We start from the raw sequence: 26,061 nt of genomic DNA, 5'->3' as shown, positions 1-26,061 counted from the left end.
AGGTGTTCACAGATTAAGAAACAGAAATTATTGAAATGTCATGATGCAAAACCAGGAAGAAAACTTTTACACAGATGTCTTAGTTATAGATAGGTAAATATCTTATTAAAAACCAGGTAAATATTGGCTTCATTATAAATAGAACCTTCACCCAGATGTGTTGTTTTTCCAGTACACAGCATTTCCAAACCACAAAGGCAATAGCTATATGGACTTTATCTGACTGTTTGGGCTGGAGCTTCGGGAGCATGAAAAAGCTTGGGGAATATCTCCCGCCCTCTCCCCATCGCTTTTCTCTGCTCTTTAGATTCCATTTTGCTTTGTGATTTTGATCTCTATCACCAGCACTTCCAAAGTCAGTAGAAGGGAAATGCAACACATACATCTCAGAACAGTTTTCACACAGCAACTCACCTGCTTAACAGCGTAAAGGAGGCGACCGTAGCAGTATATCATGACCATCACGGGGATGACCAAGCAGAATATGAAGAGACAGATGATATAGGAGGTGGATTCGGCTGACTCTGAGGACCAGCGTACTGAGCAGCTGGTACCAGCACCTTCTATCCCATAACTGCTCCAGCCAATCAGAGGTGGCACAGTCCAGATCAGGGAATAAATCCATGAACCGCTGACTGCCAGCAACGCCTTCCGGTAGTCAGCGCTGCGCTTGTTGCACAGGGTGAGGGTGCTGTAGCGTTCATAGGACAGGACAGCCAGGGAGATCAGGGACACAATGCCTGCAATGAACCAAGCCATTCAAATGCTTACTTTCAATATTCTGTACAGCATCCCTCTGCAATCCCAAGAAACCTGACGTTTCGACTCGATACTGCATACATGAAGCAACGGTGAAAATTATTTCCATCACTTATCTATCCTTAAGTCCTTGATGGACCTGGTTGCTCTGCCCATCGTGTCAAATTATGCATTTATCTTATACATTGGAAGATTTTTCTGCTTGAGAACTACTCCTTTTCTCAGCAAGTTTTCAGATTTAGTATTACCCAGGGGATATCCTATTTTCTACATGAACTGGGAAAGTGTTCAAAGGTTGCCTTGAGAAGAAACATTCCACTTTTACCATTCATGAGCATCTTCAAATATTGCATTGACTTTTACAAATGTAAGAAGTATTATATTCCAGACTGGGAGCCCCAGAGTGAAAGAAGCTTTTCCACTTCTCACACACCTATATGTTCAATTATGATCACTCATATATGGAAACAACAAATAGCCCTTGTCACGACTGATATGGAGGTTACAACTTGTTTTTTACATATACATCGCAAAAACAACTTAAAAAGTGATTTATGTTAATATTGAGACCTAGCTGCCAGAGACCAGTTATATCTTCCAGTGGAAGATTAAGAAATTTGGACTGTCGAACATTTCCACTGTATTTTTCAGGGTTTTGGGTCCCAACCCTCTCTATAAATCTTCATAGACTTGCACAGCAGGCTCTCAGTCATGACTCAGCAGGGGTTTTTTTGCTGTTTCCTACATTTTTGTTCTCCTTGCAGCTTCCTTCCAGTTCTTGCTGACACAATATGGGATACCAGTTCCCAGGGCATCTGACAGAAGTAACTTGGAAGAAATTTAATACCATCTTTTCTCATGGTTCCCAGGCCCTATCTTGTGGTGCTGAAAAATCTGAATAGACCTGTGTCAGTCCAGCTCTTTCCAGGAATTTTTCTTCTTGATCCTTGATGTTAGTAACAGACAACTACACAGTAGCATCGAGCTACATCTGCCCAAACACTCTGGGTTTGAGTGGTAGCTACTTCCAGCAAGCAGCTGTAATCAATTTTTCCCCATTTAACTGTCACCTTCTCCTACAGCTCCTGACCAGAGACTCCCCTGGGAACAGCACTGAACCTGGGCACAACACCCCCCACACATCCCCACCCAGGGGACAGCAGGTTACTCTCCCCAGGCACAGCATTTTGCTTTTCTTTCCCCAACAATTCAGTGGTTCATTTCTGAGCCAGCTGAACGCAGGCACAGCTGTCCCTGCCATCCCAACTATAATTTGCAGTCACTTTGTGCAGAGCTGGGTATGGTAAATAACCTGGGGGGAACCCAAGCACTCCTTGCTGCAATAAGATACCTTATTTCTCAGGGGAAGAGAAGTCAAAAGGTTGTGAGGAAAAGGCAACTTTTGATGAAGAAAGAATCTTTCTTCTTACAAGAGCCTACTAACATATTTTCTGTATAGTACTGAAAAGTCAGACCTGAAAAGTAGACACGTTTACAAGGACAGAGCTCTACCAAATTCAACTTATTTATATAGTTTAAAAGCCTAACTTTAAACCTGTTTTAAGGATAGACCACTTCAGAAGTAGTGGAAACTTTCTGACCATGCCTTATCTGATCAATTTCCTGCATCACACAGCTATTAAAGCCCTTGGCCATAATTCCTGCGTTAAACATATATCTCAATATAGAGAAAAAAAATAAAATAGCAGGTTCTGAATTTCAGATTCAAGAACAAGGAATCTACTGCTCTCTTCTTGTTTCCAGCCCACACTTATTTCACTTTATTTCCTTAGCATTGCCCCTTTCCATGCTTTTATCTGCTTGACTAAACAGCTTCTCGCTATTGCAAACAATTAGCTCATGTAGCTACCTAAGGCACAAATTTAGATTTTATATCTGAAGTTTAGGCTTCAGTAACGTGATACAGGTTGGTTTCTGCATTTGAGATGGACTTAAAACGCAGACTTACAGCAAACAGTCTTGGGAACAACATCTGAGTGCTTTGCAGCAAGGCAGCATTATTCTTGCTTTATCTCTCATGTCCTACTTTGATGAGATGACAGCTGAGGCATACTTTTCTTGAGAATATGCTACACTCCTGTGGGTGCAGTGCTGCCTAGAAAACCCAAATGCAGTGTTCAAACTTCCCTAGTCCAGGGTTCATTGCTGCTTTAGCTATTGGGCTCTCAGGTCAGGTCTGGCTGCCAGTACTGCCTGCTCATTCCTGTGGCTCTGTTACTGCCTGGCAGCTTCCCATGGTGTGTACCCTCATGATTTAGGGGATTCATTTCCAGTTCAGCATATTTCTGCCCATTGATTAATACAAGAAGGACGCTCAGCTTTTCTCACCCTGCTCTGTATGATGGATGGCTTTATGGAGCAGATCTGAAGATAACCAGCCATGAATGCAGGACTGCTTGCTTCCAGTGAAGAAAAGTCCTGTCATTAACTGGCACTGAATTCACACTCAGTTATTAAACTAGGAACCCGGTGATGTCAATCAAGAATAAACCAAGTATTAGCAATCACACAAAACCACAAAAGTTGCCTTTAAATTATAGCAAATACTTTTTCTTCTCTAGGCAGATGAAAATTGGAAATTCATAATTACACATCTTGGCAGGAGCCATTTCATCTTTACTCACCTTTTACTATTGAGTTCCACTGACATGACACAAAATACATTTTTCTTTGGAGGACAAGAATTGTGATATATGGAATCCCAAATCACAAAAGTTCAGAAAAAAAATCAATACTTTTCTTCTTGTCGCAGTAAGACTTCAAGGTCTCTGCTATACCTCAGTTTTTTTTAATAGCACTGAAATTAACATAATTGTGTATTGACTTCAAATGCTTTCAAGACAACAAGAGAAAAGGAGGAAAGCACTCTTTGTTTGTGAGAGATACTAAAAGTATTCAACATCCCTCATGTGGTAAGATTTACTAGACCTAACTAACATTTTAGAAAAATTACAAATACTTTGAAAGAGTGAAAAAAGTGGCTTGAAAGACAAAAAGGGATGAAATTAAGATACGAAACCAAAATAAAAACTAAATAACTAAATTTCTCTAACAGTGAGATAAATTCAATATACTTGTCTGAGAGTAATGGAAACACCTGTTACCCAGGTGAGGAAGAAACAGAAACAGGCCATGGCATCCCTCTCTCAGTCCACTTTGTGTGACCTTGTGCAAGGTCACAAGATGTGCCCTGGCCCTCTACACCCCAACATGGCAGCTCCATCCAACCTTGCCCATGAAGGGCTTTTCACCTTCACACAGACACCAAGACTGGACAAAACAAAACCAGGATGCACATCAAGAAATAGCCCTGACCCAGTACTGTGGTAGATTATCACCTTCAGTGTCTCTGTTTGCTAATCATATCCACAGCTTTTTAATCTAAAAAAGTAATATTTTTTTAAAATCTCAAGTCCTTTATCAGATCAGTAGCTGAATCCTGGGAAGATACCGCTATCTTTTGATCAGTCATATCAGATATGTGGGCCTAATTTGTTGGACTGATACAACGTAATTTCCTAACAAAGGCAACACCAGGTTTTGTGTTCAGTATTTAATTTGACACTGGGTAGAAGTAAAAAACAGGGACAAGGTTTCTAACAGTCAGTGTATGAGCTGCAAGCAAAAAACCTTTTCCTTTCCATCCACTTCAACAGCACCCAGTATGATCTTCTCTGTAATTTTGTCAGGTACTAAGGTTAGAGTGACAGACCTTATGTTTTCTCAGTATTCCCCCATGCCCTTCTTGTAATCTGGTTTGGATGAACTAGAATGACACTTCTCACTTTTCACTGTGTCTCCTATTTTTGTGTATCAGAACTTTCCCAATGTCATATGCATTTAATGGTTGTGGCCTTTGCCAAAAATCCTGCAGTTATCTGGTATTCTATTTCACTCCCTGTTGATTGCAGTCATAGGAATTAATGAGAGTCTCGGCTTTAAAACAGAAATAAATTAAATACTTCAAAATTATGGCTGAAGAAAATATTTTAATATATCTCCATAGTATTAATAAGCAGGAAACAATAAAAAAAAAGTCATAAAGAGAATAATTGTAATTTTAATGCTTATCATAACTCTTTATGCCACCATTTCATTCTTACTTTGCAGTAACATTTATGACTATGTAGACTGCATACATTAATTTCAAATTAGTAACGTTTTCTGAAATTGCAACAAAGTTAAGTTCAGGAATTGCAAATCTTAACATAATTTGCCTCCAAAAAAATACTTACGACCTCAAGGTGGTATCGAGACAAATAACTAAAGGAGTCAATCACTGTGAGAAATGTAATCTGCTCCCCCATCATTTCATGCATATAGAAGAACAAAGCTGGGGTTCTCAATAAATAGTACTGAAAGATGACCAAAAAATCCACTGCAGATTGTATTACAGGAAAAAATAATTATTTGAAAATTAACCATGGAAATAAGTGACTTTGAGACATGAGACAATCTCGGTCTCAGGCATGAGCCTCTTCTAAACAGCAATTATTTTCACTGAGTGCAAAAAATTCAATTTCAAATCATAAACCAGGACAGGCATCCATTTATAGGCCTACGATCTAAGACATTATCTGTTTATCTGTTATTTACTTTTATTTAAAGATCTGTACATTTCTTCCTGTCAGCTCAGCACAGAGTATGGTGTGATAGACACAGAGAATCATCACAATTGGTTCCCTTGATTAGGGAACCAGTTAAGATTACTACAAAATAAGATTACTACATTTTTTAATTAGATTTTGCTGTATTATGCTGCTCACTGACGTAGCAATTGGAAATGGGATGCAGCTTGCTGGTGGGTCTGTAGGTTATGAAAACATAAGAATTCCAGAGATTCAGCCGATACGGGGTAAATGTTTTCTCTACTAACTTATGTATATTACCTTCCTAGAGCTCCTGGAGGTCATTACCCTACATCATAATTAGTGTCCTGGAGCATCACGGTTGCATTACATGATGCATCTCCCACACTGTATTCACGTTATCAAAGACTATGGGCAATGAGAAGAAGCCACAGGTAAGCTTAGACAGACTGTAGGCATGCCATAGTACCTTCTTTGACAAGACATTAAAGGATCAAAACTAAATATAAGCTCTCAAAAAAAAACCCAAGATGATTTTTTCACAGTCTCCACAGGCTAATTTTACACACTCAAGAGACATCCCCTCACAGCTTTAATTCACTCACACCTAAAAGCACAAAGGTCTATGCTCAAGAGGTCTGCCCAGGAGCTCCTTTGAGCAACAGGGAAAACAAAGGAGCTCATAGCTCACCAAACCTCTTTCTTATAGGTACCTCCCTAGCAACAAATTAGGCTTTGGATAGGGCTTTTATACTCTTTAGGGGTCCACTGTCACTATGATGTGATCCATTGCTTATGAATCCTGCCCACAGGAACCTTGGCATGTCTCAGGTGAGGCCACTGCTCCCTGTTTGCATTTCCACACGTGGAAATTATATCTACCTGGAACATACCCACCTGAATGGGCACCATCTCTTTCATGGTGAGCAACCAGGGAAATAAACAACAGGTGTGATGTGCTGCCATTTTAGAGGAGGAATTCAAACCTGAGTACAAAGAACTAAAGAAGAGGCTCTTAGGACCCTGAAGGATCCCAGAGAGGCAGAACACAGAGGGGTCTATTCCCTCCTATTCCCTGCCCATACTCAAGCTCAGGCAGACCCCAGCCTCTCCTCTCTCTCCCCTGCTCCATGCTCCGCTGCTGTTCCCCTGCGCTCCTTTACCCCCAGCTCTCCCCCTGCTCTGCAGAATCCGCAGCCATCGGGTGCTGGGAAGAGCCCTGGAGCCCTCTCCTGAGTCGGCCCTGCAGCAAGGGGCCCTCAGGCACCTATCCCTGACCCCATCGAGATCGGGCTGCATGTATATTTGTGTATATGTCTGTGTATTTATTTGTTCCTTTTCCCATATGTTACTGCCTCTCTGTTGTTCTAGTAAACCTGTTTCTGTTTTAGTTTCCAGCTTTAAGTCTCTCGTCCTTCATGCCCTTTTGTCTTCCCTTGGGAAGGTGAAAGGGGGGTGGGTAATAAAGCACAAATCTGTCTTCCGGTTTTTGGTCCGCCTGAATTGCTAAACCATGAGATGCACTGTAGCCTTGATGCTGTGCTACTCTTGGGGGGGTACAGAGACCTCTGCCAAGGAGTTTCTGTCTTCTGCTCTTATCAGCTGGAAACAGCATTCTTCATGATGTGCCCAGGACCGAGCAGATATGAGAAGCTGGATGCGCCTCTGTGAGTAACATATTAAAGAAAGGGAAACAAAACTGAAAAACTGGAAAAAGGAGACCTGCAGAGAGGAGGAGGTGAGAGAGAAATTCTAGAGAAAAAGCACCAGTCAGTGAAGGAGGAGGAGGAAAGGTGCCCAAGCAGAGGTTTCCCCAAAGCCCATGGAAAGATGGCGGCTGTGCCCCTGCAGCCTATGGAAGACCTCGGTGGAGCAGTCCCTGAAGGACCACGGTGGGGTAAATGGATTTGTAGCCCCTGAAGTGCCACAGGTGGGCAGACATGAAGCAGCAGCCTATGCAGAATCATGGAGAGGGGCAGATGTGAATCTGCAGCCATGGAGGACCCCGTGTTCTGCTCCCGCAGCAGCCGTGACTCTGTGTGCAGCCCAGGTGGGAGCAGTCTGTGCCTGAGGGACTGCACCTGTGGGAGGGACTCATGTCAGAGGGGTTTCCTGAAGGACTCTCTGCCATGAGAGGGACCCCGCGTTGGAGCAGGGGAAGGCTGTGAGGAGTCCTCGCCCTGAGGAGGAAGGAGCGGCAGAAACTCCGTGTGTGGAACTGACCCTAAACCCCCCCTGCCCCTCCCTGTGCCCTGAGGGGGAGGCAGCAGTGAAGGGACCCAGGACAGGGAGAAGGGAGGGGTGTGCTGGGGAAGGTGTTGAGATCTGGCCATGTTTTCTCTTTCTCCTGGTAGATTAAATTAGGTTTTTTTCTTCAGAAGTTGAACCTGTCTCTTTTTTGCCTGTTTCATTTGGGGAATTAGATTAATGTAGATTAATGAGCCTTTAGGTGGAGCTTTTGCTCACTGCCCCACAGTGGGGGTGGGGGCTGAGCAAGCAGAGGCCTGGTTTGTACTCTCTGGGCCTAACCCATGACAACATAACATCCCGGCAAGGATACAATGGACTTTGAAGTGGAAGAGAAACATGAACCAGCAGCTGGTGAGCTGGGTCTCATCAAACGTTAACCCTGGCTCCTCTCCTTCTGAAGAAAAGTGGTGAACACTAAATTTGGAGAGACAGCAAGCAAGAAAGAGCACAGAGCGGAAAGGACATTTGCAGGGATGGAAGAAGCGGGCTCTGGTCTCCACTTAGAAATGCTGTCTTGGTAAGCACCTGACATGAGCAGCAGATAGGTTTCTCAGATGCATGTCTGAATGTTCCCTCCAGTCTCTCAGGTTTCAGCTGCTAGATCATAGAATAATGGAAGAGTTTTGGTTGAAATGGACCTTAAAGATTATCAAGTTCCAGCTCCCCTGCATGGGCAGGGACATGTCCCACTGTACCAGGTTGCTCAAAGACCCATCTAACATGGCCTTGAACACATCCAGGGCTGAAGTGGCCACAACCTCCTTCAGTACCTTCTTCCAGTGTCTCACCACCATCACAGAAAAAAATTTTGTACTAATGTCTAACCTAAATCCACCCTCCTTAATTTTAAAGCCACTACCCCTCATCTTATCACTACATGCCCTTGTAAAAAGTTCTTCCCCTGCTTTCTTGTAGGCCCTTTCAGATACTGGAAGTCTGCCATAAGGTCTGCCTAAAGCCTTCTCTTTTCCAGGCTGAACAATACCAGCTATGTCATCATAAGAGAGGTGCTCCAAATCTACTTCTCTATAAGCAGAAGAATACCCTAAAATGCTCTGGGGTGTTATTTGTTGGAGACAACATAAAAGGAAGAAAAGGTTCTCAGAACTAAATATACCCCAAGTTGGGAATATCAGGGAATCCCTGTGTTATTGCTTCTGGTTGACATATTTCATTGTGCATGCTCCAAGGATGTAGAGCTAAACACAGAACAACAGAAGTAAGAAACAGCCTTCTTCAAATGGAGGGTATTATTACCTCAAATTTCAGGTTTCAAGTTTAATTCTAACTTGTGCTAGCAAATGGGAATAAATAAATACATTATTGAGTTATACAAAACTAGTTTGATCAGTGACTCAGTGCTGTTTTCAAGGGAAATAACTTTCCTGAATTTAAATGAGAGCATTTCTATTAGTTCTCTACAGAAAAAAAATACTCCATGCATGGAAATGAAACATAAACAATTTAAACAACATAAAATACATGAACTTTCCAACATATTTGCACTTCTATATCTCCTTAGAAGCCTTTCTGAAAACATATCCTAGTATCATCCCTCAGGGACAGTGAAAAAAATAGTTTTTAGGTCTAACACTCAAGAGAGGTTTGGATGCAGCAAGAGGTAAAAAAACAGTAAGATCTCCTTCTTAATCTTAAGATGAAATTTGGCAGCTCTGGGACAAAGTACCTTGCCACAGCACCAGAGACTGTGAGAGTGTACATGGAGCAATCATTCTATCACCATCTCTGTTTTCATCCTTTATGTATTAGTAATGTTAATACTAATAAGCAAAAACACACGTCTCTGCCTATCTTTAAGCATTTTTTTAAAAAAACACAATAATTTACACCACAGCAATTGCTGCCATCAAAGACTTCCTTGCATGTGAGGAGGGGAGAATATTATAATGACAGAAGCAAAAACTTTTAAAAGCTGCTTCACTGGGGCAGAGCTTTTCTATGATTTGTTGACCTGATCACTGACTTCCTGGCAGCATATGCACTGTTCGCAAAAATCAACTACTGAGACACAGCAGCACGGGGGAAGAATGAACAAAACTTGTTAACTGCTTACAAGAAAAACAATATTCCATTTTGCTTTCCAGCTTTACCACACACTTTAGTTCTATGGTAAAGATAGAGAAAAACTTCTCTCATATACAGTCTCCAGTGAGGTTCTGCAGGTTAAATCTTTTCTTGCATGATACTGGAATTGCCACAAGTAGCAATCAAGTAGCTATGAAAATATTGATTAGTCTGCAAGATGTGTTATGGGCATCCTAGAATGAAACAAACTCAGCTAAACTACCAGAACACAGGTAAGTTAGTTAACAATTCTACAGCCACTGGTGCTAGGGGGAAAGTAGCATCAAATGAGCAAGTCTGAGAAACAAGTGAGAGCCTGTGAATATGGAACTTGACAAATTCATTTTTATCAATGATGTCTGGTTTGAGGGGTTTTTTTCATTTTTTGAGATAACAGGCACAAATGCTCAGAAGGGGTACAGACAGGTCTGTAGAGTGCCTGACAATGTGTCACTAGCCCCCAAAACATAAGATACATATTTTAGTGACCAAAACACATCTGCTGACACATTTTAGCAGAAAACCTCAAACATCTCTAGAGATAAAAAGAAAGCCTGTTGAACCTAGAAGACTTTCCAGATTTAAGATTAATAGACTCAAACTGAGCACTGGCCTCAGTGGCCAACCAGCCAGGACCAGCCTGACTTACTTGAACTTCACAGCTCAGTGTCTACACTTCAGCAAATAAAAAATAACTGACAGGACTAAGACATGCTTCCAAAACACTATTGGGTGTATTGGGATATGCCTATCAAATATTCATATAATAAACAGAGAATAAACACATCTGGTGACTTACTCTAGTTAAATGCTCCCACATGTTAGTCATCAGATAACCATTTCCTTTTGATTTTGAGGCATTAAAAGCCCTTCTACTGATTTGAAATTGAGAAAATATTTCCCACAATCATTTGTTACACATTAACACTTACAACTGTTTTTTTAATGCTGGCAGCCTAGGCTTTAAAAATCCAAGTATTTCAAATATCAACAATTTACTTTGACTGGAAGCAAATACACCAGTTGCTATTTATCTAATGCCTGTAATTATTTGTTTTCTTTTGCTTAGATGACTTGTAGTCCTAGCCCATTACAGCATACAAGCATTTATCTCCCTAAAGAACCTGTTCCTGCTTAACTCTAACGGGAGAGTCACAGTTTAACTCTGTGCTTTAAAGAAATCCCTACAAAATCACTGTTGCATCCAGGCCTTCTGGGACAAATCTGACAGCAAACACTGTCCATTTCAGTAAATCTTTCCTGCTCTTTCATAGTAATTTCTCTGTTTTCCTTCCTTTTGTGTGTGGTGATCTCTTCAGCACAGTGAGTATATATTACTTTTAACAGAAAAGAATTATCAGGGTTTTTTTGTTTCTTTCCTCTCTTGCTGAATTTTTAAGCATGTATACACTGAGCTTTAATTCTTACTTATTCTAAATAATTCTAAATTCTAAATCTAAATCTATTCTAATTCTAAATCTTAATTCTTAGCTGTATTTTTTGGCTTATGTGCATCAGTAAGTAGTACTGTGCTTGTCTGCTCTGTTATTAATATGCCTATCAACCAGCCCACTAACAACTGCTCCTAGCAGCATATATACTGCTAAGAATTCCCTTTTGCATCTCAATGATGCCAGCACAGTGCAAAAAAAAGACCGAATATTAATTGCAGGATTCCTTTCCATATGTTATGCAGAATCCCTTTGCTGGCTGCCTCTCCCTATCAGTGAATACACTGTAGCTGTGTTAGGTGGTCAAAATAACAACGTCAGCACTAGATGGAGCTCCTGCACAATAACATCTCAGGAGAAAATTTAGGGGCCTGTGTGCATGTGGAAAGTTGGGATGGATGCACAGTGCTGGTGTAACAGGGGGGGTGCTCTCAGGGCAGTCAGTGTCACTGCAGCATCCTCATCTCCATGTCCAGGCTGTCCTGCAGGACTCCCATCTCCTGCCAGGGAGTCCTCCACTAGGATAGAGTACCACGTAAGCCAAGGGGTGAAATTACAGTGAATTCTCTCTAATGTGCTTTTTGTTAGCAGTTACCATTCCTAGAGATGGAGCGCACTACAAGTACTCTTCTGAGTCAAATTTCTGTCATAAGATCTGGAGGTCAAATGGTTCTTATAATATCCAGCTTATTAATAGGTCAATAACCAGTCATATGTGAGTATATGAATGTGGTGCCACAACACATACAAAATACATACAGTCTCTACGCTACCCTTGGGCCAAGAGTTGCTTGTGCAGTTTTACAACCAAGCAACCTCACAAGCTATAGAGCTGGGATCAAAGACAGGAAAAGGTTGCTTCTGTCTCTGAGATTATTTCGCTGGCTAAAGGATAGAGTGGAAAAGTGGTATTCTCCATGCCTCAACCCCTCAGAAGAACCACAGAAGAGAATTTTGTCTATATCCATTAAGAAATGGTTTACAACTGATGCAAATATAAATCCTTTACAGTACATTTCATCCAAATGCCAAGTCTAAACTGCAACACTAGACAGAATGGTGGAAATTGCACTCAAGAACATAGGAGTGGATGAAAAAGGTGTGACAAACTGGGACAAGCCAGCATGGCTTCTGTGGAGGGAAGCCATCCCTTGCTAATTCAGCAGAGGTCCTTGCAGTGCTATGCAGACAAGTGACACATTTGATAAAGCTTGCCTGGATTTGCAAACAGCTTTGATTAGTCCAAAGACTCTTAAGGATAGTAAGCTGCTTTGCAATAACAGATATCTGCACGTGGATACGTAATTTATTAGAGGTAGGAAATAAAAAACGAGAAAATAATTAGTATTTTTCTCAGTGGAAACTGTAGGCAGTGAAGTCCCTTATGGATCAGTGCTACGCCCTTGGTTATTCATCACATTAATAAATGATCTGGAAAATATGGTAAAGAGTGAAGTTTGCTGTTTATACTGCCGTGAATAACTAAAAATCAACAAAAGCTGACTGAGAAGTACTGCAGAACAACTGCATGAAACTGAGTCACTGAGAGGATGTAATGCAATACTGATGCAAACTGCTATATGAGGTGAAAAACAGGCCTAGCCTTAAATACACAGTGATTGTTTCTGACTGACTTACTGCTGCAAAGAGAGTTATGATAGATAGCTTTATGCAAACTATTTATACTGAGCAGCAATGCTCAGCAGCCTTTAGAAAAGCAAACTTCAGGGCTTATTAGAAAAGGAACACAGAAAAAGAAGAGAAAACGTGAAAAGATGGATGGGGGAAGATTATTTATGGTTTCTCAAAATGACAAGAATTGGGTAAAAGGGTTGGACTCGATCTCTGAGGTCCCTTCCAACCCAGCCAATTCTATGATTCTATGATTCTATGAAATGAAATCAGGTGGCAGGCAGAGAATTAACAACCAGGAGAAGGTACTTTTCTTCACCTAGTACATAGTAAGTGAAACTCCTTGGCATATTTTATTGTGCATACCAAAACTTTGCAGAGTTCCTGAGAGCAAGTGGCCCAGGGAGCTGAACCCAGAAGACCTATTAGACTCAACAATATTAATTCAAGGATGAAGTCCCTGTACTGTAAATGAAAGGCTGCTGGTGTTATGAACTGGAAAAAACATCCCTGGATTGTGAAAGTTACCCTAACTTTAAGTACAGCACTTCAGAAGTTAGCTTTTGGATGGCAAAAACTTAGTATGGATACATACACAACTATGCAAGGAACAACTATTATTTATTTATTAAAATTGTAAGAAAAAACAGCACAGTAAGAGGCCATTACCTCCTTGTATAAACTATTTAATATTGCTTTCTCAAAGGTCTGAATGCCCCCAGCACCAAGCAAGTTATTAAGCTCCTACTTATCCTCAGATTCCTTGTAAAACACCCCTTGACACAGTGACCAGAGAAAAACTGTTACATGGAGCAAATCAAATGGTGGTTATCTCTACTGCTCTTATCACAAAGAATATTAAGCTAAGGCTTTGTCTTGCCTCACAACCTGCTTTCTACCCTGCTTTCTGAACAGAAAAAGCCTGTTTAAATCCAGACTGGCAGATTTATCTGGCAGCCCTTCATCCTACCTCTTCAATGTAATCGTTACCTCTCAACAAGGATATTAAATAGAAATACACTTTCAATTTTAAGAAGCACACACAGAAACGCAACCCATGACATCCTCACACAGCTATTGCTGGACCTTGCCCCTCTTGCACTGTCACACTGTCTTTCTCTGAAAACTGAGAACACCAAAAACTGAATAAAATTTGCCAGTTTGGATAAATTAAGGCAAACTGCTGGCATTTGTTACAAGGACTTGCAATGAGACAAGCTGCTTTCTGCCTTAGATCCAGTGTACAGTACATATACATAATATACACCCAGTCATCATGTATCCACCCTTTCATGAAGAGGCAGAATCTGTAATTCCTCATCCCTGTGGTATTATTTCCTACCCTAGGACTGCTTCTAATTGACTCCTTCTGAACTCTCACGGAGGCAGAGGGATGGCCATCAGCTGCCCACGCAGGGAACAGAGACAGAGGGGAAGGAAGGCAGCAGTTCCCACCACCACACAAGATCTCTGTTCCTTGTGCTGCCTGCTGGGCAGTGTGCTAGCAGCTTGCTTCATTTCATTTGGGTGATGAAAAGTGTCAGTGTAAAGAGGTCCCCTGGTGACTTCATAAACAGCCTGAACACAGAATAGAAATTAGCCAGGAACTGTAAATTTGGCAGATAATACATGCATATGAATGTAAGAAGTCTAATGCAGACTCAACTGTATTTAACCACTGTGTGTTCTGAAATTTTCCTAAGGCCAGGTTCAACGGGATTATGTATGTTTTCATAAAATTCATACCATTTCCTAGCTCAAAACATATCTTGTCATATGTTAGTGTGCTATTTTTGTACTATTTCAGTGGTCTGTAGTAGACTCAGACAGCACTTAAGTATCAAGCAATAAAACTCCACATATGTGAACTAACCTAATTATGTTATATATAACATGCTATGTTATATACATGTTGATGCTGATTTTTAAAGATGATCACACTATTTCCTATGAAAGTTTTTCATAATCAACTCTGCTCTTTTCTACCCTACTCCCCGATAGTTATTTGGTCCTGAACAAATTTCTATTGTTATAAAGCTCTACAAAGATAATTCAGTGTAACACAGTTTCCATCTATTGACTCATATAGAGCCTGTTGACTGTGTTCTCTTCTTCCCATACTTATCTACTCTTTCTGCTCTGGCTTGCATTAGTGAAACCAACAAAAACAATGGAACAACAGAAGGAAAAAATAAGAAAGAAAAAAAAAATAGAAAACACAAATGAAATACAACACTAGATAATTAGCACATGTTTAATGTCTGTCTCTAATGAAACACTAACAAATGTATGTATAGATTTTCAGCTTACCCCAGTGAGTCACCAGCCTTCTGCACTGTGTCTGCTGTACTGCCATAAGGAATAGCAGACATGTGTACCTGAACATAAGATGAGACTGTATGTCCAATGACAAATCATCAAATCACGAAAAGACCTTCAAAATCCTTAAACCCAACCATTAACCTAGCAGTGCCAAATCCACCACTAAACCATGTCCCTAAGCACCACATCTACTTGGCTTTTAAATACCTCCAGGGATGATGACTCCACCACTTCCCTGACCAGCCTGTTCCAGTGCCAGACATAGTTTCAGTAAAGAAATTTTTCCTAATATCCAATCTAAACATCTCCTGTAACAACTCGGGGCCATCTCTTGTTCCGTCATTTGTAACTGATGCCCACCTTACTACAACCTCTTTTCAGGTAGCTGGAAAGAGCAGTAAGGTTTCCCCTCAGCCTCCTTTTCTCCAGACTAAATCACTTCAGTTGCCTCAATTGCTCTTTGTAAGACTTGTTCTTCAGTCCCTTCACTAGCTTTGTTGCCCTTCTCTAGACTCACTCCAGTAGTAAAATGTGTTGAGGGGGCCCAGAACTGAACACAGTACTCGAGGTATGGCTGCACCAGTGCTGAGTACAGGGGCATGATCATTTCCCTTCTCCTGCTGGCCACAGTAATTCTGATATAAGCCAGGATACTTGTTGGCCCCATTCCCTAACTGGGTGTTTTCTCTTAAGCAAACCATTTGATTCACTTAACTCCTAAGTTGGCTGCTTTGCAATTTGTGGTGCATATGAGCAGTGGCCAATTTTTTTCTCACAAACAAAATAAAAAATAATAATAATTACAGACTGTGACAGCCTTCTTGGCCACCTTGGCACACCGCTGGCTCACGTTCATCCAGGTATGGATCAACACCCACAGGTCTTTTTCCTCTGGGCAGGTTTCCAGCCCCTCTTCCCCAATCTTATAGCATTTCATGGGGCTGGTGTGACCCAAATGCAGGACCCAGCCCTTGGTCTTGCTGAGTCTCATACAATTGGCCTTGTTCCCATCAATCCAGTCTGTCTGTGAAACGGGTTTAAGAAACCACTAACAGGAGAAGTAATGTTAACTGTACCACATTTTGGGAAGAGTTGTTGGCTGAAATCACCCAGATCACCCAGAGCAATTGAGTTGGTTGATGACAGCTGGCATGAGAAACCTTCTCAGCTGAAGCAGGTGAAGTCTGGAATGGTCATAACACATCAGTTTTAAAGATGGTGCATTTGCATTGAGGCATTACAGTCTGGACCACTGAGGGATGGGAGGAGGGTTGTGCACCCCCAGGAAACCTGAGGTTTCACCCTTGTATGGGATGAATGTTTGCTCCTCTACGTCTCCTGATGTGTGCTGGGCCAGCACAGCACAGGTAGAGAGTGGGGTAACCAGGTCCCAAACCACTCAGGAGTCAAAATACAGAGTCACTTCACAGAAAAGTAACAGTGGGAGGTCAGGGAGAAGAAGCAGCTACCTGGAGTGATGTTCCCTTGAATCCATTGTCTGCAGATATCAAATATCCCTCCTGCCTGTATCAATTAGGGAAAAATTTACAGCAGACAGAGGTCATTTTGACTTAGTATTACAAAAATTAAAGTAACCCACAACAAAACCAAACCCATAAACTTTCCATTAAAAGGACACATTTGGATTATTTAACTAGTGAATCATCTTAGCTGTGAAGTCAACAGAAACAATAAGTGGTTTGTGAATCAATAGAAGCTTTAGCTTATTAACTTTTTAGACATTTACTGAATCTCCAGTTTCAGAAACAGTATCTCAGCTAGTATTAATATCTAAGAAAATACAAACAGGATAGTTCCAGCTTTCAAATAAACTTCTTCTTCCATATCAGGACACTCTTTACCACATAGTTACTCTCATGAGTAACTACTAACATGAGTTACTCTCATCTTGACAGACACACTAACAGAAAACAAAACAAACAAATGAAAACTGAACCCTTAGTGACTGCTTTAAGTGTGAATCACTGGCCAAAGTAAAGGGGAAAAAATGATCTTTTAGTTAGTTGCTATTATTGCATAATTATTTGGAACTATGCCAGTGGCCCTGTATCCCTTTTATCACTGAAAAGCCTGTGGGTATTCAGTTGCTTACTAGACTGGAAGATGAAGCATTCTGCTTAAATGCTTCCTAAAAAGAAATGGACATAGCAAATGACTGTCATCAGTTAAGAAAAAAAGCCACTAGGTTTATAACGTTGATTTAAATAGCCTGAGATAACATCAGCTTTCTGGTATACTTCAGGGACTGCAAGGGATGTTTAAAAGTTTTAAAAAAAAATATCAAATTCTGTTCAGGACTGTCAGAACATAGATGGTCTCAAGAGTTACTAGAGATCATTACATAGTTAAAGAGAACATGATTTGATAGCTTTTCACAAGCAAAGTCCATTGCCCTCTAATATACTTTTTTTGAATGACTATTATTTATTTGCAGGGCTCTAGTTTATTTCATTTTACCCACCAGGGGACCAGAAAGCTAGCTACATTTTAATAGCATATTTCTTCACATGTGCATGGCCTGACAACCAGCACAGGAAACCAGTATCAAACATTGCATTGCCTGGGATAAGGCCCTGACCCAGGATTAGGGAAAAGAGCCTGCAAATAATTAAACAGAAATGCTGTTCCATCATCTTGAACACAGCTTGCAGCCAGGGCCTTTTAGACTAAATTCATCACCAGGATAATTTTGCAATGAATTTGATGTGGTCTTTGCCTTTTAAGTTCTTATTCCAGGTTTCTATGTGAAGTGATATGATTTATGTACTTCCTTGCATAAAGTCTTTAGCATTCTGCAAGGCATGGCCATAACATTGAGTGATGCCCCAGGACCAAAAGTACAGAACTGAATTGCAAGTGTGGTTGCTCAATGAAGCATCAAACATTGGCAGAAACTTGTAGCTTCCTGTACATGCACAGAAACATTGTTTTACATGGACAGTTGACAACTAAGCACAAAAAATGCCACAATAGTCATCCATTTTCTTGCAGAATTCTCTCGTCAGGGACATGAATACAAGCTGCTGTCCACCCTTCATTGTTGGTAGGTCTGCATGGCTTTTGCTGTTTTCTTTTGATCAGGCGTTAAGAAAACAGACTCTAGATTGTCATACAACAAATCACAGCAGCAAACTGTAAGGCTGACAGCCAAGGGAAAATGTAATGACTCAATCTACACCTGGGCACCTGGGGATCAGTGACCTGTTCAGATCACTCTCCAGCTCATGTTTGGGCCATGTGCTTGGATTTCCTCTGTGCTGAAAGCTGGGAAAGGTGAAGAGGAGGGAAGTGGAGGGGTTCTGCTGCAGCCAGAACTCTACACTGCAGTGTGGTGTAGAGTTGGGGCTTGGCTGAAGTTGTCCAGAGCAGGGGAAGGAGAAGCAGCCATGCCTGGGAATACAGACACCAAACGCACAACACCCTGTCAGGATCAACACCCATTGCCTGCAATGACTTCAAAAGATGGGGCAAACTGAATGAGACCTGGGGCAATGCTCTGCCATAACAAAAGCCAAACTTTCTTTTATCCTAAACTGTTTTTGAAACACCCACCAGAGTGAAGTCTCTTATTTCAAGAACAACGTTCAAAGCACCACTGTATTTCTTCTTTTTCCACTTTCTCTGTATGTCAAGACTCCTTCATCTGGTTTTCCAAAACTTCTGCCCAAGCTGACTGCCTGCTTGAAGCAAATTGCACACAAAAGCCTAATACTTGTGCTGTACAAATTACCTGTAGGGAGAGCACACAGAATTTTCCCTCTAGATCTCAACCTCTGAAAGATTGAGAGCTTGGACACCTTTTCATAGCAGTGCAACAGATGTCTACCAGTCATTTGGACAACTATTCCAAGTTATTTCAACATTGCACAGCATTTAATGCCTACTGGAACTAGAAATAAACTAAGAAATAAACCCAGCATTCAAGAAGAGGACAATGAAGTGGGGAGGGAACTTTATGTTAAAGTTAGAAAATGACAGAAGGTCAAAAGGAGAAACAAGCAGCCTGATTGTGAGGGTCTGTCATCTCATGACTCCAGAGAGGTACATAACAAATATCTATGGGCTTCTTTCATAGCTGGTGGAGATAAAGAGGCACTTGTAGGGCACAGCTCATACCACCCTGAGGAGAACATCTCAAATACGTCAGACAATTTGCATGCTGTCAGTACAAATTTATTTTTATATTGATTATAAAAGAAGCCTGGGGGACTGGAAAGTGTCACTTTTAAGTCAGATGATTCCCATCTGTCTCTAAGGGGTTCAGCATTTCATTTTTCCATGTAAAGATGGCCCTGAGGAGTGTATTTAATAATGTAACACTAGCTTATTTATTAGTCATTAAAATAAAAACAATAGCTGGCTAACTTTCCTTAGAAAGGGGAACCCAAAGAGGAATTTGGATTACATATCTCCTGAATTAAGAATTTTCATATCTCCATTTGTTATGCTAACACATACAAGATGGTTGAGATAAACTGGAAAAATTCAGGATACACCAGCAGTATCTATAACACTGTATTAAAAAAAGTAAAGCCCCTTAGGTAATGATAAAATTCCTCTTTTTTGAGTTAAAGGAACTGAAAGCACCTTTGGCATATTCCCATTAGCCAGGCCCCTTCCATACAACCCTCTTTTCCTTCTTGAACTTCTGACTATTTCTGATACTGAATGGCCTAGGGAAGCTTGCATGGCTCATGGTAACTGCAGGCATAACAGAGTCTGTGCACTTCAAACAGAAAATGTTTTCTGGGGCCTGCTGCAGGACTGTTCTTGCTATCAGCTATATATTTATAAAAATATCACTTTTGATCCCATATGAAGACCACTGGAAAAAGAGCTACCCATGTTCAGTGGGCAGGTGAGGAGCTGCTGAGTGATTTTGCATTGGGAGATGAGTACTTGTGTCAGGACTCAGAAAACTTCAGGCTTGCAGGATCAAGCCAAGGGAGACTATATCTTTACTCCTGAACATAAATGTATCTTCTCACTAAAAGCCATTCATTTCACCTGAAGTCTCAGCTGCAACTCCTAAGCAGAGCACCTCCAGCATGTTATAAGCCTATATTCTAAACTTAAGTACCTTAGTTTAGTGAAGGGAGACTAACCACAGCATTAAAAAATCAAGGAAGAAGATTAAGAAGAAAATCATTTGTTTAAGGTCAGAACTCAGCTGTACTTTAAAACAAAATCATGAACAAGCTCCTTTCTCATTTATTGTGTTCTCTGGCAGTTCATAAGGAAGTAAATCAATAACTTCTTTAATGTGACTGAAAAGATTACCTACCCATATATTTTAGTACTACGAGTTTTATATTAATTTTCAAGTCCTCATTTTGATAGGGCCTTGGTTTTTCAATTGACACACATATACATACTTGACTTCAGTTAGAGCAGGTTTCAGAACTTCACCCTCTCCTGCATCCAGGACAATGACAGGATGCTGTGTGGGAAGGCAAGGCCTCAAATAACATACCTTTCACAAGGCACTGGCATCTCTGTGTCATCTTGCTTAGTGATGTTCACTTACACAACACTAATCTGAATTAATTTTAAAAACATGAAACATTGGAATCAAATCTTCATGCGAACTTCCAGGTATTTTAATCACAGTGGAGGATGAGGAAGTGAAAACAACAAGCAGACACCTGAAAACCTGAGTTAAGAGTTCAACAGTCACAAAAATACCCTCGCTAATGATGTGCCTTCACACTTTCCCAGCATTAGAATCCAGCACTGGATTTCCTAAGCCACAGAAAGCTTCATCTTTCCCATATACTTTATTATATTTAACATGTAATCCTGATACAGAATGGCTTAAAGTATCTATTCTGAAAATGAACCCTAGAAGTCATCTGAATCCAATTCTGCCTGTCCTATGTATTTGGGAAATCTAAACTGGTGCAAGCATCTTGGGAAAAGGTGAAATGTTTCTGAAAGTTCTCATCTGTCCATAGTTTCAAAATGTTTAACAGGACACCAGAGAGATCACAGGTGAGAGAGATGATTAAAGCTGCATGACAAACTTCACCTTAGGATGGTGTATTACTTTGTGTCTGTATGGTCTCTATGGGAATGTGTTACCAAGTTTTCCTACATTAAAATCTAATGCTTAATAATTTCATTATATATTTAACAGTACTCAGCTTGCTTGCAAAGTTTACCCAGAGTTCATCTGGGAAAATAGGTCCTGTCCCTGTGTCCCTTTCCATGTTTGCTTAAAGGTATAACCATGAGCTTGTCAGGCCGTGGCTAAGTGGTGGGTAATGGGACCAAATTTAGCAAATCCATCCATTTCCCCAGCTCAGCCACGGGTGCATTTTCCACTGCAGCGACCTACTTGACAGAGCTGCAAACATGCACAAGCACCAGGGTAAAATAATTTATGCTGGGGACAACCCATGCTGTTTCTCCTCTAGATCTATTCCTAATGCTCCCCTGGATCAAGACCTGGCAGCTTTTAAACTACTATAGCAGGTCTCATGAGCTGATGTTCTCCTTTAAATCCCCATTACAAGCTTATTGATCAGCATCTGCACTTCCCATCAGCTTCTAAACATCCTGCTTCCTGTGAATGGTTTGGCATTGCAAAGCAGATGTGGGGAAACAAGGAAGTAGATAAAGCAAATACCCACACTTTGTCCATAATTTATTCTACTGTGCCCATGGCAACCCCTTGGCACTGGTTCTTGGGCTGTGGGGTAGGCAATGGATTGCCCAGGAAAGGATTTACAGTTCAATTCCATAGTCAACCATGTCTATGTCCACTGCACTGTCACTTTTGCTGGGAGGAGAATCAGCTCTGCTCTCCAGATCACCTCCCAGGGCAACAGTTATGTGATTTTAAAAAAGTTAAGGCACATGAGTGAATAAAGAGTGATCTCTCTCCATGGATTTACTTTTGAAACAAATCTCAGCTTCCCACTGTCAATGGCTTTCATTCAGGCAACATACCTGGGGGACATTTGGTTTTTAACAGGAAGAAGGAGGCTTCATAGCATCACAAAACAAAGTGATAGGAAACTATTTACTAAAACACTGTTCTTCTCAGAAGTCTTTTTAAAATTAATTGCATTTTAAAATATATTAACAGCTTGAAATTGGTTTATGTGTGTTTTATATGTGTAATACTCCTCAAGTAAGTCATGAAGATTAGTTGCCTACTTGAAATTCTGTCATGATTTAGGAAAATATTGCAGTTTAAAAAAAATATATACATGCCCCTATTTGGTACAGGCAAGTTCAATTCACCTGAAGCCAGTGAACTTGCCACAAGATCATTCAAAATTCTGGCCCTAGACAAAGGAGGGTAAGTTCATTTTTAGTGAAGGGAAAGCATATAATTTTTTTTAAGAATAGCTATGGGATTACAAGAAAACATGAACAACACATAAAACGCTATAGTTTTGCCATTTCTGTGTTCTTACACACTCCTTTTTACACCAGAGCCTAATGTAGTATTTTGTAGACTTTGTGGCTTTTCTGTTTGTATTTATAAATCTTCCCAGCTTTGCCACTCACAAGGTAGTCACAGTGATCAGACCAAAGACTGTAACGTAAACTGAACTATTCAGGTGTCAAAAACTCCTCTTGCTGACAAAATCTTCCTTATCCTCAGTAACTACACTGCACCACTGAGCGAGGTCTTAAGCCACCAGTTTATGACACAGAATATACGTGATTTTCCACCTCTTGAGTTGCTGAATCACTTTTTATAAGTTTGATACAATTTTTCCAAAGCCCACAGAAGACAAGGAAAATAACGTTAGAATGAGTGAGGTGCTATTTTTCTTCTTTTAGCAATAATACCTGCAAGTCTTAATAAAAAGCTCACAACTCTCTCATGTCACTTTCCAAAAGCCATAAAAAAATTAACCACTCCATTCAATGGATCCTTGCTCAGCCTGTGATGATTGCAGAAAAGAAAGTAATCCCGTACCTAACCATTTTGTTTTCAAGTGCAATGAAGACCTGGGAAAACCATGAACACACTGCCCACCTATAGTAACCCTTAGAACCTTACCCATTTGATGATTTAACTCCACAGTTATAAGGGTGGTTAACACACAGGTATCTTGACAGAAACCAGCAAGCTCAAAGGATACCTTCAACAAACTTCTTTCTAATCCCTTAAACAGATACTTTTTTCCCCTCCCTTCAAAAATTACTCTCATATTCCACACATAAATAATAAAAGGACACTGAATTAAAGGATGTAGAAAAGAGTCCTACCCTCCTTCTCCCTGAGAAGACTAATTACTGTAATACTGGCATTCATAAAAGTCACAAAAATGGAAATGAAACATGGAAGGAGAGGACAGGTCATTCTGCTCTCCGGGGGCTGAATGAAAAACAGAGCACCAAAAAAAGCTAAGGTATTGCTGATAATGGGAGTTTCCTTCTGGATGGCTGAAGTCAGTGCTTTTTGTATTATACAACACTGGCACATCCTGAGAGCTCACTGTGGGCATAGCAGCAGCTTCCCAGGGGAAGATGCCAGGCTGAGTTAGCTGTCATCAGGTGAGCACATGTTGGAGGAAGGGAAGGGTACCAGAGACCACACCACTGGAAAAAATGAGAGCTTATAATTCAGGTAGGAAACACGGGTTCAGATCCACAGCCTGACTCTGCATCAAGGGCTGCAGGAACACTCCTTGGGCCAAAGTGCCTGCACAAGGTGCATCACAACTCCAGGGTGGGAGAGGAGCCAGGGATGCACTCAGTCCTGTCCTGCTGGCCTGGAGGCACTAAAGCAAAGGATGTACAGCAGGAGGGATCTGTTCCAGGTCCCCCAGTCTGGGTGAGATAAGGATCACATCTAGATGTGCATCCACAGATCATTTTACCTGTTGGTGGATCCTTTTATAAATTCAGAAAAGGGTCACTACTTGGTGATATAATTCTTAAAGCCACAGGCCACCTCAGAGGGATGAAGGCTGCCCTCTGACTGTGCTTTTTCCCTTTATCTTTTTTATATATTAACATAATTTTCAGTTAACCCACTTAGATACAGCAGTTCAAAAGGTGCTTGGAGGAAAATTTTTGTCTAGACAGGAGATGTACACCACACGCTTTTACCACAGCTTTCATGCACATTTTGACTATTTCCAACAAATCTATTCCTATGACTGAATTTGCTATTGAATCTGCAAAGCCTGTAATTTTAAAATAAAGATTTTGCTTTGAGGGAGAACAGAAAGCGCCTAATGATGAAAACTGTCATTACCTGCTACATGAGGCAATTAACATTATAGATTAATAGATAATTACAAACTGTAAATGAGTACTTTTAGGAGGCTTTGTTCATGACAGAAGTAGCGCTGAGGGGCCTGTAGTTTAGTGTTGGCACAGATTTTCCTGAAAAAGAGGGATGTACTATATATGCTCATACACTTAGTCAAACTCCTTCCAGTGACTTGCCTCTTTCTAGATGGTATTTTTAGCTCTTAAAATGAGTGATTCCAAAAAATGGCATACGTTGGGAAATTTTCACCAGGTCTGTACTACTTCTTCATAAAATCTTTTGTTAATATTCTTTAAACCATGTATTTCACTTGTGTTTGACTGTAACAAGGGAACCAAAGCATCTTTCTCTTTACCACAGAGCAACAGTGAGCTCTACTGATCATGTTGCTTCATGTAAAAGTGTTAAAAAGAGTAAGACAAGAAAATGATCATTGAACTCTTACCAAAGCAGGAATTGACAAAACCATACCATCTACAACCATGCTCCCCTCCAATCCATTTGCCATGAATGTTAGATGCAAAACTGAGGGTAGTGCCTGAGACACACACTAACATGTCACTGATGCTGATGTTGAGGAGAAGCATGTTGACTGGGTTACGTAGGGCTTTAAACTTGCAGAAGAGGATGAGGACAATCAAGTTATTAATGAAACCAAAAAACAAGATAAATCCAAGAAAAACAGCAACTACTGTGTGCCCATGTCGTGAGAGTCCGGCCCTTGGCTCAACAGGATCTGTAGGTGTACCAAAGCTCAGGTTGTGTGTCCAAGTGTGGTTCATTTTGTACTAAGCCACAGATCAGTAAGGGCAGATGTGCCAAGTGCCCTGTGCTGAGGCTCTCCAGCAGTTACCCAGAAGCGTTCTTCCATCACAGGTCAAATCATCTCAGGAGTCATGATCATAACTCATCTGAGAAACCTCCTGGATGGTTATGCAGGTGTGAAATACTGTATTGCAGGAGAGGGGTGTTTTCCTGCACTGTGCCTTTCCAGTGGTCAGCTCTGCAGGTAACTCCAGGGCAGCAGAACCAAGCAAAATGATCACCTCAAATTCATCCTTTTCATTTAAACCCAGGATCATGCTAAATGATATTTTTGAAGATCAGAATGGAAGGTGTGTTTTTAAAAGTGCTTCAGCATGGCCTCTTCTTTCAGAGCAAATGGGCAGCCCTTCTACCAAAAGGCAGCTACTGTTGTTTCTTCTGACAATGGGTGTCCTTCTGAAAAGAGAGAAGGAAACAAATGGTAAAAACAAAACAACCTTTTCCATACTCAGACTGAAAGTTAGGCACATAATTTACTAACAGTTCCTCCCTGTTTGAACTGTAACAAGTATTTCTCAGTCTTTCCAGTTTTCTCTGTTTTTTAACAGAATCAATTTGTTGGTGTTTCTATGGCTAGTGTCATCAGTTTTGCCCTAGCTCACAGTTTAGCATGGAGAAGGCTATTTGCACTTTTCTAGCAAAGTTGCTCAGGTGAGAAAATGCCTGGAGAATACATCTTTTGCAGCAGCTTCCCAGAGGAAGAGCTGTATATTTCTCCACATTAAGTCAATGCACACCAAGTGAAGTTTCAGTCTTGGCTAGAGCTTTCTTAAAACTATGAGAATTGTATAAGGAGGAGAAAGTATTTCCTTACCCAGGAAGACTAATTTCAATCAATCTCTGAAGCTCTCATGTGCTTACAAAG

General features: G+C 40.8%; 1 protein-coding gene across 1 annotated transcript in view; it reads right to left on the bottom strand.

Moving 5' to 3' along the window:
- Nucleotides 1-25,222, bottom strand: part of LOC103532353 (pinopsin) — a 90,291-nt gene extending 65,069 nt beyond the window's left edge. Inside the window, exons 1-2 of the mRNA XM_030467555.1 lie at nt 24,817-25,222; nt 415-740 (exon numbers count right to left, since the gene is read on the bottom strand). Coding sequence (XP_030323415.1) covers nt 415-740; nt 24,817-25,153 — 663 coding nt within the window. The 5' untranslated portion in view covers nt 25,154-25,222. The remainder of the gene's footprint in view (nt 1-414; nt 741-24,816) is intronic.
- Between the last annotated feature and the right edge of the window lie 839 nt (nt 25,223-26,061).

The sequence above is a fragment of the Calypte anna genome, chromosome 1 (genome assembly GCF_003957555.1).
Source record: "Calypte anna isolate BGI_N300 chromosome 1, bCalAnn1_v1.p, whole genome shotgun sequence".
Taxonomy (NCBI): Eukaryota; Metazoa; Chordata; class Aves; order Apodiformes; family Trochilidae; genus Calypte; species Calypte anna.
This window is presented reverse-complemented; position numbering and strand designations above follow the sequence as displayed.